Source organism: Rhinolophus ferrumequinum, chromosome 2, assembly GCF_004115265.2.
Source record: "Rhinolophus ferrumequinum isolate MPI-CBG mRhiFer1 chromosome 2, mRhiFer1_v1.p, whole genome shotgun sequence".
In the NCBI taxonomy this organism is placed as follows: domain Eukaryota; kingdom Metazoa; phylum Chordata; class Mammalia; order Chiroptera; family Rhinolophidae; genus Rhinolophus; species Rhinolophus ferrumequinum.
In genome coordinates this window covers 21,094,288-21,109,576 of record NC_046285.1, presented here as the reverse complement: position 1 = coordinate 21,109,576, position 15,289 = coordinate 21,094,288, and the positions used below count along the sequence as shown (strand labels likewise).

Here is a 15,289-nt window from a genome sequence, read left to right as displayed (position 1 = left end):
AGAATGAAACGTGCAGGAAAAATCCTGGTCCTGAAGAGAAACAAAAGCAAATCCTGGTCCTGAAGAGGAACAAAAGCAAAGAAATGGGAAAATTTTGGGTAGAGATGTGAGGGAAAAAAACAAAACAAAACAAAACAAAATACCCTGTACATTTAAAATAGGCAATGAAGGGCCTTGAATACCAGAGTAAAGAATCTAGACTTTCTTGAAAAATGATAATACTTTTTTATGGCCCTTAGTAGTGAGTATTCCTGATCAGAGTTTTGTTTAAATATACTGACGTGAAATATCTGAAAGAGGAAAATCAATGAAGAAACCATAGGTGGGTTTCTGAAGAGAGAAAACAAGGTTCTACATGAAGTTGGAGTAATACGGAAAACAAAGAATAGATAATAGAAGAGTTCTTAAGTAAATATGACTTTTGGAGCGAGAAAACTTATGACGTTTAAGAAGAGAGATAAGAAACTCTATATATGGTGTTCGGTTTGTATCATAGGAGCAATCTTAGTCCTAACATAGGAGAAAATAACATGCAAAACCAACCAACCAGACAAACAAACCATAAACCAGCATGAAAACAAATTGAGATATAGCAGAAAGGGAAAGTTGATTATTTCATTTCAGGACATGCTGAATTCAAATGCTACAAGAAAATTAAGAAATACATCTCCATCCAGCAATAAGGGAATGATAAATTAGAAATCAGGGCAGAGGGCAGGATTGGAATGTTTTACAAAGAGAATTTGGAGACAAGCAAGTGTCCAAGCTCAAAAAAGAAAACAAAAAGCAGATTACCGAATATCTTTTATTTTGTAGATGAGAAAAGAAAGGTAATGAAGTCCAAGAGTTCTGAGAGAAGTTAAAAGAGAATGTCATATGAACAAGAAAGCGTCTCTAAAAATTCATTCACCTAAATATTTACCTTATAACTCATCCAATATCTTGACCTCTCAGTTTTCTGATATCCTTACATCCAATAATTATTTTGTTAGCCCCACATCAGCCACAATCGCACACTTAACTTTGTCATCATCAGCATTACTTCACTACCTTAAAATTCTCCATTTTTTGAATCACAACCTCCCATCTTTTTGGCTCACTGTTCTAGTATATACATCATCAAAACCTGCAATCCTCACTAACGAACCTACCATTTAGCTTTAGTCTTCAATACTCTCCCATTCCCCTCTTTAACCAGTCTTACATTGGAATCTATTATTATTTTTTTTCCTTTTCCTTACCCCTTATGCTTATTTGGTTAATTTCTAGCCTGAATAAATCTATCGTTTCCATCTTCTTTGTGTCTTTATCAGAACATGAAGTGAAAATGAGGAGAGGGTAAGTGGTTTGTTTTAAATACTGTTCTTGAAGTCATCCTGCATGAGTGCACATTAAGAGCAATGAGAAAGGAAATTTTAAGGCCAAAGTAAATTTCATTATTGCATCTTTGAGTATATCATGTTTTTTACAATGTTTTCTTTTTTTTTTAATCTGTAGGAATATGCCTCATGTATTGTCATAAACATTATTGGAATATACGATTAGCTCTATACATGTCTGCTTTCCCTAACTCTTTAAGGTGATATTTAAAATACACGTTTTTGAAAAAGCTAAATTTTGATACAGTTAGTGTCATCATTTGCTAAGTTGACTCTGTCCTAACATTTCAAATATTTAGGTCTGGAATAGTGCAATAAATGCAGAGAAAACAAAACAAAACAAAGGAGAAGCTTGAAGAAATTATTCAGATAAAGAAAATTCTTAAAACGTCCCTTTTAAATATGTAATTTTCCATTGTTTCAAGCCTGTTGCCGTTATTTGTATTGGTTTATCAGCTAAGTATACATTTGTGTCTTTGTGTGTGTGAGATAAAGAGTAAGATGGTTCCTTGGGTTTTCTATTTTTTTTTCACACTGGTCTCCATTCCCTTCCACTTTTAGTGGTTTCTGGCTCTGGTCTTCAATTTCTTGCTTTATCCCTGTAATGCTTATGGATTAGTCTTTGCTCAGCATGGAAGTGTGATTTCCCATACTTGCACAATTATCCTTATGAAAAGCAAGGAATCTTTTTTTTTTTCCTTTCTATTTGCAGTTTGAGAATCCCAGCGATTGCTGTTGAAAGGCTCAACAATGAAAGCCCCCACTCAATATCATCACCAATAATTCTTTCTAATAGACTCAAAAGTGATTAATGTAGTAATAAATGAAGTCGGTTTGAAGTGGAAAATTCAAGCCTACTTATTCCGTTAAATTATAAGTTAACACTCTGAGTCTGAGCTTTCCTACTCATATAAATTCCTGAAATCAACTATTACACTAGTATAGTGTCAAGTAGGAGCAGTCTCATTACGTTGAAGGTTACGTTGAGACGGGACAATGGCAACGGTGTTAATGGACTTCTTCCATCCTGATTAATCTGAGAACAGGCTACTTGATTAAGACTTTTTAAGGCACTTCTTCCCTCCAAGTTTAGAAGTTTGTAGACAAAACAGAAAATAACCTATATGTAAGAGGTAAGTGCTCTATAGAAGACTTGAAAATAATGGCATTTTTTCAGAATGACTGTGAAATCCTGGTCCACCTATTACTGATAAGTAGTGTTCACTGATGATTATTTTGATACTTTTAAGAACAAAGCAGTCACACTACAAACAGTATAATTTCAGCCAAGTTTTGGCACACAAATAAAAGATTAACCCTAGAAAAGATAAGATTGCTATGAACCAAGATTGGCAGGTTTTAGCATTGAAGGAAAAACCTTCAAGATTGTGACAAATGCTGAAGCTAATCTTTCAAGGACTGTGTGGTAGGGCAAAAATATTATCCATGCCTTCTCTACACTTAACATTCATTTTCTTTAGTAAACAGAGAATATTTATTCCTGGTTAAAAGATCAAGAAATCTTGAAAAAAACATCCTTTGTCTCATCCAAGCAATAATCCCCTCTGTGTTTGTACAATAAGCTTAAAATCTCAATGCTATACTTAAAATGATCATTCTTCAGAAAATAATTTTTCAACTTACTTGAAACTTAGCTCCTGAAAACCTCATTTGAACAAGCTAGACTTTAGAACATTTTCATGTTCTTTAAATGAAGAATTCATGAGTCTGAGTTACTGAGAATCTGCCACTTTACCTGAGTACATTATAAAGACAATTTGATTCCATATAAAATATATCTACAAGTATCATAATCAGTCAGGTGCCTGCAAACCATTCAGTTCCTGGGCATGTGTAATGATGGGGTCTTACTGTCCACGTAAGAGTTAGTTTTCAATCCTTTCCTTCCACTACTGTAAAACAATGCTAATTAACCTTACAAGATCTAATACTTGTGTCACCATTACAGAATTGCTTCTGCTCCATAACTTGCTTCTTTTCTAATGTTGAAACCACGGGTCTTGGAAAAGTAAAAGTAAAGGGCACATAATTTATCTGGTAGCCAGGGAATTAAATGTTCCATATAGGTAAAGCTGAAGATAATTGAAATTTAAAACTTAAAAATTTGAAAATATATTTTAATCACTTGGATGAAATCTTTCTCCAAGGACCAAACTTTTCTACATTATGAAACAGAACATTCTTACTGGCATCAGACTGTATTTTGGGAGCTAAGATCTCTTAAGTTTGAACACACATTTTTATATAGTGATGGTCTTAGAGGAACTGACGTGATTAGGACTTAAGTTGTTCTTTCCCTGAATATCCCCAAGACCCAAGTTCACTACAATTGGTGTTAATGAAACGATTTTCAAACCTTTTGAGGTGTGACCTATAGTAAAAAACCTATTTTACCACCTCGTACAATACACACACACACACACACACACACACACACACACACACACACACACAGAGGAAATAAAAGCTTGCTGTTTCTAATGCACGGTGACATTTTCTTTTCTTTTTCCTCCTTCCTTCACTATATTCTCCTGTCCTATTCTATTATTTTCTATTTTATTTTTAGTTTTTAAAGGGGTTTTAAATGGATCTTCTAACTCATTAATATGTCCCAACCAGCAATTTGAAAAACACTGCATTTGTGGCCCACAAGGAGAGCTCCTGTGGCCTACAGGTCTTTTTGCCCCTGTACTGCCCTGCTATTATATTTTTAACTTTGCTTCTTTTTAACACCTCACTATGTTCACCCCTGAATTGGTAATTTGAGTGTGTGTGGTCCATCACAGCTCACCATTTCAGGGACGTCTGCTGGTCACAAGTCACAACAGCGTCTGCTCTTTTCTCCCACTTTTTAAAATGTCTGTCTCTCTTCTTTCTCCTTTCGTTGAAGCATCCCAGATATTTTTAGTACTGTGAATTTTTAAGAGCTGGGCTTTAAGGCCATCGTCAATCACTGACAGGTTTTTCCTGTTCTAACTGAACACATTTGGAAAATGTTCATATTTTCTATAATTTTCAGCATTGTTTGCTGTTTAAAGTTTTTTGTTGTTCAAACTTTGAAGTTTAGGAACTTCTATATGATTGTGGTGATATCTGAAAAAGTGAATGAATACACTATACATTTTAAAAACAGGTGAAATGCAGGGAAATTTCTTTTTTTTAATTTTTCTTAAATTTACTGTGGTGACATTGATTAGTACAATTATATAGGTTTCAAGTGTATAATTCTATAATATGTCATCTATATATCACATTGTGTGTTCACCATGTAATCAGTTCTCCTTCTATCACCGTATATTTGATCCTCTTTACCCTCTTCTACTATCCTCTCTTCCCCTCTTACATTCTGGTAACCACTAAACTATTGTCTGTGTCTATGAGTTTTTGTTTATTTATTTGTCTTGTTCCTTTGTTGCCTTAAGTTTTATATCCCACATATGAGTGAAGGCATATGGTTCATGACCTTTTCTTTCTGACTTGTTTCACTTAGCATAATAATCTTAAGATCCATCCATGTTGTCGCAAATGGCACTATTTCATCCTTTCTTATGGCAGAGTAATATTCCATTTTGTATATGTACCACTTCTTTGTTATCCAATCATCTATCAAAGAACACTTTTGTTTTTTCCATGTCTTGGCCACCATGAATAATGCTGCAAAGGAAAAAGAAGTAGACACATCTTTATGGATAAAAGTTTTCAGATTTTTGGGGAAGGTACCCAGGAGAGGAATTGCTGGTCATATGGTAATTGTTTTCTTAATTTTTTGAGGAACCTCCATACTGTTGTGTATAGTGGCTGTACCAATTTACATTCCCACCAGCAGTATATGCGGGTTCCTTTTACTCTACAACCTCTCCAACACGTGTTATTACTTGTCTTGTTGATAATGGTAATTCTAACAGGTGTGAGGTGCTATCGTTGTGGCTTTGATTTGCATTTCCATAATAGCTAGTGAAGCGGAGCATTTTTTCATATACCTATTGGCTGTTTGTTTGTCTTCTTGGGAGAAGTGTCTGTTTAGGTCCACTGTCCATTTTTTAATTGGGTTGTTTGTTTTTTCGTTGTTGAGTTGTATGAGTTCTTTATGTATTTTGAATATTAGCCCCTTATTGGAGGTGTTGTTTGCAAATATCTTCTCCCATTCTGTTGGTTGCCTCTTTGTTTCATTGATGGTTTCTTTTGCTGTGCAGAAGATTTTTAGTTTGATATAGTCCCATTCATTTACTTTTGTTTTTACTTCCCTTGCCTTTGTGGTAAAGTTCATAAAATCCTCTCTCAACCTAAGATCCCTAAGTTTAGTACCTAATACTTTTTTTAGTGCAATTTATTGTTTCAGGTCTTATGTTTAGGTCTTTGATCCATTTTCAGTTAATTTTGGTGTATGGTCAAACACAGCAGTCTAGTTGCATTCTTTTACACATCACATGGCTTTCCAATTTTCCCAGCACCATTTATTAAAGAGGCTTTCTTTTTTCTATTTATGTTTTTGGGTGCTTTGTCAAAAATTATCTGCCCATTTTTATGTGGATTTATTTCTGGGTTCTCAATTCTATTCCATTGGTCTCTGTCATTTTTCTGCCAATGACATGCTGTTTGGATATTCAAGGAAAACGTCTTTAGATTTTTTGAGTAAATGGTTCTCTGGGCAGTACAGATTTTCTCAGTTTCAACATTAATTGAAATAACATCAAAATTTAAAAATGTACAGTGATTCTAAATTAATTTTATTTTGTTTCCTCCATATCTTTTACAAAAGTGATAAAATGTTTAACACAGCCACAGTGTAATCCACTTCTCAGTAACTTGACTGGTGACCACCAAATGTATGTTAACTTTAACATTATACGTATTATGGAAAAAAAATGGCAAAGAGAAAAAGCAAATCTTATTGAATGGCACTTCTTGACCAATGGGTTAACAATTTCTTTAATCAAGGATGTATTAGAGTAGTTCTTATTTTTTTAATGTTGACTGATTTTTTTTGTTTCTGCTGTTTTCCTACAATTACAATTTTGATGACTTTGTTTTCATATAAATATGTGTGCAATGCTTATAGAGCTTTAGATAAAGAATAAAACACTGAGATGTAATCACGTAATTAATACATATATATTTTCAGAATGCCTTCAAATTTTTAAACCCATGAGCCCAAAAGTATATCTTGAAAATCTAATCACTGTATATGACAGCATTTCACAATGGTGTCTTAAATATACCAAGACATTTTTGTGTTAGAATTTCCCACTGAAGATTTACATAATCCCTCAAAATAATTGGCTTTTTTTTGCAAGAAAACTGCTTACCTGGAAATGTTCAAGAAGTACATTTCCTCTATGGATCTATAATCATGGTTCTGCACACTCTTATGGGACTTTCACAAGACATAAGAACATCTAATTGAAAATGATTGAGTGCCCAACACATCACAGATGCACAGCCTAAATAACAGCAGTGGAGATTACCCAGAGTCAGCTTTGTGTTTCAAAAACAAAACCAAATATATTTGGTCTCATTTCCAAGATAACCGCTTGTGTGTTTCCAGAGAGTCAATGTGTGATTAAATTTTGAAGCTATAAGATAGAAGAAAAAGACCATATGTGCCTCAGAAAAGAAACCCATAAGGGAAGGACGGCACATGGATAAATCCATATTTTAAATTATATAAACTTAGAGCTAATTCCCCAATATTATATTTTTGAAAACATTGCAGAAAAAAATGACTAAATTGCCTTTAACTTTTAATTCATTAATTGAGACAATTTTGCATCACTCTAGATATCAGAACAAAAGGAAAGTAAAACATTTTAAATATCCTGCAACCTTCATTATCTAAGGACTATCATTGTGAGAATATCTATGAGATAAGAAGACCCTCATTATGTTTCTTCTGCCAATCGTCTTAGTGATATATAAAGCATAAAATTTAACAAGAAAGAATTACTTTTGAAGAGCGTTCACTTATAGCTTCTGCTTACTTTCTTTCCCCGCTAAGGCTGCCCAGTGTATCCATTGTATTGTTACTGCTTTACAGTTACAACCTAAAGTCTTAAATGTCTCAAAGATATTAATATAATTGGCTTTAAGAAAAAACAAATATATGTAATAATGGAATAATTATTATACATCTCATCATAAATCTAGGTAGAAACTATTTAGAAATGTTTAGACACTCTTTAGATAATATTTAGATATTCTAATACTGATTTGAGCATACATAACTGGTAATTTGTTACATCTATGCGATTGAAAAATGGGCTTTCCTAGTACTTTGTGAGAACTCTCTCATGCTTGCCAACTTCTTCAGGTTATTATGAAAAATCGATACGATCAGAGAACTGAAACCACTGGGTAAACGGTAAAAACATAACCATCAGTGCTGCTAAAATTTTTTTAAAGGGTGTAATCCCAATTCTACCATTTATCAGCTGTGTGACTGGAAAAGGTCATATAACCTCTCCGAGACTAATTTTTCTCCTCCACAAAAATGGAAACAATTATAAGAGACTTTGTCAACCTTTTGCAACAGGATAGTTGTGTGGTTTAAACAAGACAATAAGAATGAGTGAACTGGAAATCTACGCCAAAACAAGGTCGTAGATATCACAGACCCTGAATATTCAACCACTCATGAGCCATGGCATTCACTTAGTTCTGGGAGTTTAAAGCCAACCAGATCACTGGCTTTGGCTTTCCTTCACAACTTGCTAACCATTTAATTCCTTTCCTCCCAGCCAAACTTCTCCAGGGTGTAGCCTTTTACACTCTGTAGAAGCAGAACTAACTCTCTACCACTTCCAATCCTTTCCAATTGTTTAGAAAGGCTTTCTACCTTAACACTTTAAAGGTGCTGCTCTTGTGGCTTGGAATGTTCCAGTTTCCCATTTCTAACTATATTGCATTTTACAGGGATTCATGCCTGTCTGTCTTCTGGCAGCTCATTATTACGATTTAACCCGAACGGAAATAGCCATGTTGCCCTATCAGTTCTGCCCGGACTTTAGTCTGGATCCCTTTGCTGTTCAAACATGCTTTTGAAAGTCACAGACCATCATCCTAAAAGGTGTTTATTCTACTTGGAAGCTTGAACTTCAGAGCCATGGAAGAAATATGAGATAGTAACTCAGCTGTCAGGTTGTCATAGTAGCTCAATATCAGTATGCGTATTAAATATATAATTAAGAATTCCAACTTTAAAAGTTGGTGAGATACTCTATATGTAATTCTTTGACAAAACAATAATTTACCATCATCCTCATGGTTATTGTTTTTTTATGAAATTACATGGAGCCAGACATTTCATATGTACTCTTTGTTAATCTTTCAAAAAATTGTTTACCAGATTTTATTTTTAATTTTAGAGAATGAAAAATACTTCAGGTACAGAGTGAACCCTAAGGTAAACTATGGGCTTTGGGGTGACCATGAGGGGTCCATAAATAATGAGGGGTCCATGAGTTTATCATCTGTGATAATTGTATCACTGACATGACACAAGGATACGGATACGGATGATACGGATCCGTATCAAGGGAGGATACGGATGTGTGGAAATGGTGCCATGCGGGAACTCTCTGTACTTTCCACTCAATTTCACAGTGAACCTAGAATTGCCCTAAAAAATAAGTTACATTAATTTAAAAAAACAAAACAAACATATTTGGCATGGTTAAGTGACTTGTTCAAGACTACTCAGGCCACAGATATTCATAGATTTATCATTCAAACCTAGTTTCATCTTTCTTTTTCCACTATACCACACAGCTCTTTCTGCCCCAGAGCCTGACACCTTAGGCATTATGTCTTAAACAAAAACCTGATGATTAATGAGATGGTTTTATAAACAATGATGGCAGGTGAGAATCAAATATTGTACAATTAACATCTCTTTTGCAATTGCAATTCTTGTAGAGCAGTATTGTTTTTTTCCTTCAAAATTCATATTTCATCTTGTTTTGGTCTAAAATATTTCACTCTGGACGATATCTTGCTTTCTTCAACTCCTGGTTGGTTTTGACATTCCTTCTGTCTGTGATTGGATTACGTGACAATTAGTAAATAATGTGATTTGGACAAGGTACACACTGGGCTGAGTAAACTAACTTGATATAGAACTGTTTTGCCTTAATTTGAATCTCATTTTTTGATCTCTATTATGCTAGTAGGAAAATGTATCAGTATGTTCGTAGACTTCTTAAGCTCTTGATCATTTCGAAAATGGATGTGTAATTGCTGCTCTAAAACACCTCAGTACTTGTTAATGGTATGTGATCTGTCTTCTTAAAGATTAAAATCTTTCTTCTTGTACAGAATAGGGATCTATGCAATTATGTATACTAGATTAATGTCAAGAATATAAGAAAAACTGTGGTTACCAGAAGGTAAAATAGTAAGCACAACATAAACATCGTTCTGGATACACAGAAAAATTTATCAATACCTATAATTATTTTCCTTTATGGAATAAATGCCAAATGCACATTTGACTGAAAACGTCCCACTGTTTTCTGAAGTATTTTTAAAAAGCATTAAACATTTGATTAAAATGAACAATGATTCTTTAGTTATAGCATGGGGGTGGGGCGGGGAGCAATCCCACACCCTTTATGGGCATAACTTTAACGTAATATAACAGCTTTTATTCCCCACCCCCCTTTGTACTTCTATAAACGGAGAAGACTGCTGCCTGAAAGCTGTCTGGGAATTCAGCCAAAGAAAGAAGAAGGTTGCAAAAACTCTGGGGACTTGAAAGAAAAGTGGTTGGCACGAGCTCGGTTCTCACTTTAAACGAAAATTAAAACAATAGACAGACATGTACAGTAATCTCTCTTTTAAGGAAAGAATAGAATGACTCTATAGTAATGTCAAGTGGAACAATTTGGTCCTGGACCAAGTTATGCAGCTGTTCACCAGGAAAACAGCAAAACGCTTCAGTCCCAAGCAGGCAAATAAGGCATGATTGTTCATAAACAGTCACTGGGACCCTCACATTTAGAACAAGGAAAACGACATTAGCATACAGGACAGCAGGTGAAGAACATGAGTCACTGCACAAGTTGAGTCACACCATCATTTGTCTTATTTTGTTTATTACCGATCTGGCTAATAACCGTGAATAACTCATCCTTGAGGAAATTATAAACTGGTAAGACTTTTTTAATAAACAATGATCTGGTCATGGATTAAAGATATTACTTAAATTAGCTAAAGGAATCGTAAATCCATTATCCATTCCTAATTCCCACCTGCTCATTAAAGGTGGATCAGGTAAGTGGAAAGAGAATAGAAACTAAGTGTTTTGGGGGTCAGTCAGAAGCTGAGCCCCAGTGTTGCTTCTCAATGGTTCCAACATAACTAAACAGGGAACCAGGTATAATAGCTCCAAGTAATGGAGCAGAAATAGGGCAGTAAACCAAGAAACTTGAACATTGGGTATATGTGATATCACATCCTTCATTTATATTCCCTCACTTTGCCAGCTTTTTTGATGCCATCTTAAAATATGGACAGTCTGCATTATTTTTATTTACTTATTTTTCCATTTTCAAACTTCTGTTTGACATAAATTCCTTTTCTCTTTCCTCTTCTACTTTTCTCATTCATTTCTGATAATGGGTGATCTTCCCATTATCTTTGCTTTCCCACTACCTACTAATTCCCTGATTAATCCATTTCAATTTGCCTTCTGTTCTCTGCTTTAGTGAAACTATTTTCTCTATGATCAGTTAGATTTCCTTCTGGGAAAATCCAATGATTTCTTTTCAGTTGCCCTTTGTTTTTTTGTCCTATCTGCCTCATCTGGCACTGTTGGAGATATAATATAAAGAGAGGCTAGAAATTAGACTTTCTTTAAAGAAGTTAATGAACTACATTTATTGGAAATAATAGTTACTTTGGAAATGCAGAATGGTGGATTTTAAGATGATTAGGGAGGACATAAAAAAACCCAGTGGTCTAAAGTCAGTAAGGAACCAAAATTGGTTATATCTTTAATGCCAAAGGCCTGGCAGTCTATAAGGAAGGAAATTGGTAAGAAGGAAGATGGAAATAAAGATACAATGCAACAAAATAAGTTAATACCCATTTACTTCTGGACCATAGCATATAGAATACAACATTGGAAACGATAAGGATAAAGACCACTTTAGACCTCATGGAGCCTCTGAGTCAATTGCTAGAACATATTTTACTAATTAGAGGTTTTTAATATGGCTATAAACCTATGTAGAAATGGTCAGTTTGGTAGGAATTTGGTAAGTTTTGAGAAAGGGGATAAATATAGGAGAGTCTAATAAAAGAGGATGGCAAAAGTAAAATATATCTTGAGACTAGCTAGTTGTTCACCGTCAAGCATCCATAGGTCCAACTCCAATGGTGAACATTATTGTAGGGTAGCAATAATGTTAGACTCAGCAATTGAAGTAGCAGAAAATAGGTGAAAGAATGTAAGCTTTGGGCAGTGACTGAACTGAGTTGAAACCCTGACTCACCCATGTTAAATCTGGATGAATGAGGAAAATTTGTTTTATTGTTGAATTTTAGTTTTCTCTTCTGTAAAATAAGGAGACTTTCTTATTTCCTTTACCTATTTGCAAAGCGATATTAATCAGGATACTTCAAAGATAGCAGACATTTTCTATATTCTAAACATTTTGTATTCTTAAATATAAATAAATAAATAAATAAATAAATAAATAAATAAATAAATAAGAGATTGTTATATATTTCATTGATTTGCAGTGCGGAAGGAAGGTTATTATACTTCTAGGTCCAAGCTTATTTCTACATAGCTGAAATACAGACCCATAATAAGGTACATCTATTTAACCATAACTCTCAGCTGATGGAAATAGACGACTTAAAAATCTAATTACATAGACCTCACAATCTAATTTACATAAATAAAATGTAGTTTCTACTGTTTGTTGTGGTTGTGAAATCAAAGAGTAGATCATGGACGGTAATTGGATGCTATTTGACCAAGGATGTATTTATTTCCAAGCATTCTCTGTGCTATATTTCTCACTATCACCTCATTTAATTAGATAAGTTGTGCACATACTCCAAAAATACACATACATATTTTGGGACTGAACTATGAGAAGAAGGTAAAAACGAAAATCCTTTGTTATGCCCTGATTCTGATCATGTCCTTATATGTTGACCCCCTGAAGTAATAAGGAAGAACAGAAACAAACAGAAGCAGAGAGAGAGAGAGAGAGAGAGAGAGAGAGAGAGAGAGAGAGAGAGAGAGAGAGAAGAGACACAGACAGAGTTGGAAAATAAGTGAAAGGAACAGGAGTGGGGATGGAAGGAAAAGTTAGGAAAGGTTCTGGTGTTAGGTACACAGAATCAGGAGTAAAGAAATTAGAATTTAAGTATGTCTAAAGCCGACAAGGTCTATTACACCTCTTTCCCTAGTTAAAGTACTGAACTTGTAGTCAAAAGCTATTATTGAAACTTTAATATGAAAATGCACTGTCACATTTACATAGCATAGTGAAGTTGAAAACTGTTTTCCATAGGCAATTTAATCTATACCGAAAGTAAGAATTATTAAAATGAATTGCACAGGACATATGCATAAAGCTAAAAGGGGAAAAAAATGTTTTCCTTTCAAGGTCTGACATACTTTAAATGCTTTTTTAAAAGATAGAAGAAAAATAATGCACTAATTCACAATATGCTCTTTAAATCTGTATATTTGCATCTCTAGAAAATAATTACTGAAAGAAAGCAGTTTTAAAATACCAAACTGTAATAAAGAGAATTTGCTGTGTGTTAAAATGTATACTGCCATAAGATTTAGGAAGTTGAAATTTCAAACTTCTCTCTTAAAATTCTTTTAGAAAAAATCCTCATAGAATAATATGAAATCTATAGTTAAATAACAAATAATATTACAAATAAAATTTTAGTAATTTAACTTTATTTGCAGACGCTATCCCATATAGCTATATACAGAGAACAATTAAATACCTTTCATTAAAATTTAAACAGGAATGCAAATCAATTGGAAGCTTTTTAAAAATCACATAAATTATTTTAAGCTAGACTTAGAGTGTTACTATATTAGAATAATCAAATGGCTTTCAAATAGTCTTTGAATAATCCATACTTGGAGAAACCATACTGATTTAATTTTTATATAAAAATAAATTTTTCTATGAGTTAGCTATTTATAAATGTGTTAAAAAGTATAATTTTAGAGTTGAAGTGATTTTAGACTCATATATTCTAATAATGAAATACTTTACAATTGAAAATAGTGAGCTTATGACCACCTTTTCATTCACATTACCTCCAAGCATGACATTCACAAATCATGTTTTGTGGGAGCTTCTACATAATACATGTAGAGTTCATGTAGTTTACTATGAAAATGATTCCCCAAAGAACTTTAAAACTTGGGCATATTTTGAAGACACATCAATATTTTCAAAGTTTTTCGTGAAAGAACTAAGTAGAGCAATATGTAACTTCTATCACCCTGATGATGTAAACAGTGAATGATTAAGCCTACACTCCTTTCAGGTTGAAGTATGTTACTGGGAGGGAAAAAAAAAAAATCACAGCTGGAAACCTTCCCAGAAACTTCACTAGATGACAAAGTAAAAGACCAATCTTCCACAGACACTTAATGAAGACATGGTTCAGAGGGTTTTCTGTTCTAGAGATCACATTGCCCACCAAAGACAGACAAAAACAGTGGATTTGTGCAGTTAAAGCCTACAATCAAAGCAGAATAAAAAAAATGAAAATCTTCATTGCTCATTAGATCACTTACAGTGGTTTTCCTTTGGATTCACAAGTCAAAATTAAAGGCTGTCCTTCTTGTGGAAAAGGAGTGGATGGTATAATCTTGACTGATGGTGTATCTAGAAAGAAATGAAAAGGCCATTAAACACATATAAAATTATATATTTAATAATATCTAATAGTGCTGTGGGTCCATGCTATTTCTTATAGTCGTGTCTACTTATGGAAATGTCTTATGTTTGGTGAAGCAGAGTACGTAATTTTAAGAAGCTACCATCCCGTCCCTGAAAAGCTAACAAAAATATCTGAAATCTTATGAGCACCACTGTTGTATTATTTCTGAAAACTGAATATAAAAGTGAAATTGCAAAAAGTGGTTCAGATGAATATCAAGCATTTCATACAATTGTTTCTTCAACTATTTATAGATGGTGATGGATACAATTATTATGGACCGAATGCATTCATGTGCATTTGAATCACAACACTTTCACTGTTGCAGGAATACCAGACACTCGGAAGAGGGAACCCACAAAGAATCAAGATCAGCTACTGTCTCACAAGCCTTACGCAGTCTTTTAAAAACACAGTAATGCAGCACTTAGCACATGCTGCTTGCTCTAACGCAGAGTTAGTGAATCATTTGAAATACTTATTCAGAATATTAAATATTTAGTTATCTTGTTATATATGCTACAACATAATTGTTATCAAATCATTTACTTCCGTTTAGCAATAAAATCATCGCTAGAGGAAAAAGATTCAAGAATACTTTAAGACATTTTTATTTATAACTTTATGCCATAAAATACTCATTAATAAACACAAGTATACATATTTCACAGAAGAAAAAGGAATTAAGCTAAAGAAAAGAGACGGTGTAAATTAAACACTCTCATTTCTTTATGAGCCTCGGCCCTTCCTGCATTGCACGTCCACTGCGTGTGTCCCACAGTCATCACAGAATTGGCACCCCTCTTATCTCCACAATAAACAAAATAGGCTCTGAGCTCTTCTGTTAGCCACAATTATTCTCATCCTTCCCTTAGTTGTGATGGGAGAATTGAACTACGCTGGGATTATACTCACTCCCAGATTTTGAAGCCAATTAAATAAGTATCAATCAACTG

The 15,289-nt window shown here is 33.9% G+C and overlaps 1 protein-coding gene across 3 annotated transcripts in view; it reads right to left on the bottom strand.

Moving 5' to 3' along the window:
- Nucleotides 1-15,289, bottom strand: part of CADM2 (cell adhesion molecule 2) — a 1,072,141-nt gene that overhangs the window by 112,328 nt on the left and 944,524 nt on the right. For all 3 annotated transcript variants that reach the window (XM_033131962.1, XM_033131946.1, XM_033131956.1), the window contains one exon: nucleotides 14,188-14,278. In XM_033131962.1, the coding sequence (XP_032987853.1) occupies nucleotides 14,188-14,278 (91 nt within the window). The remainder of the gene's footprint in view (nucleotides 1-14,187; nucleotides 14,279-15,289) is intronic.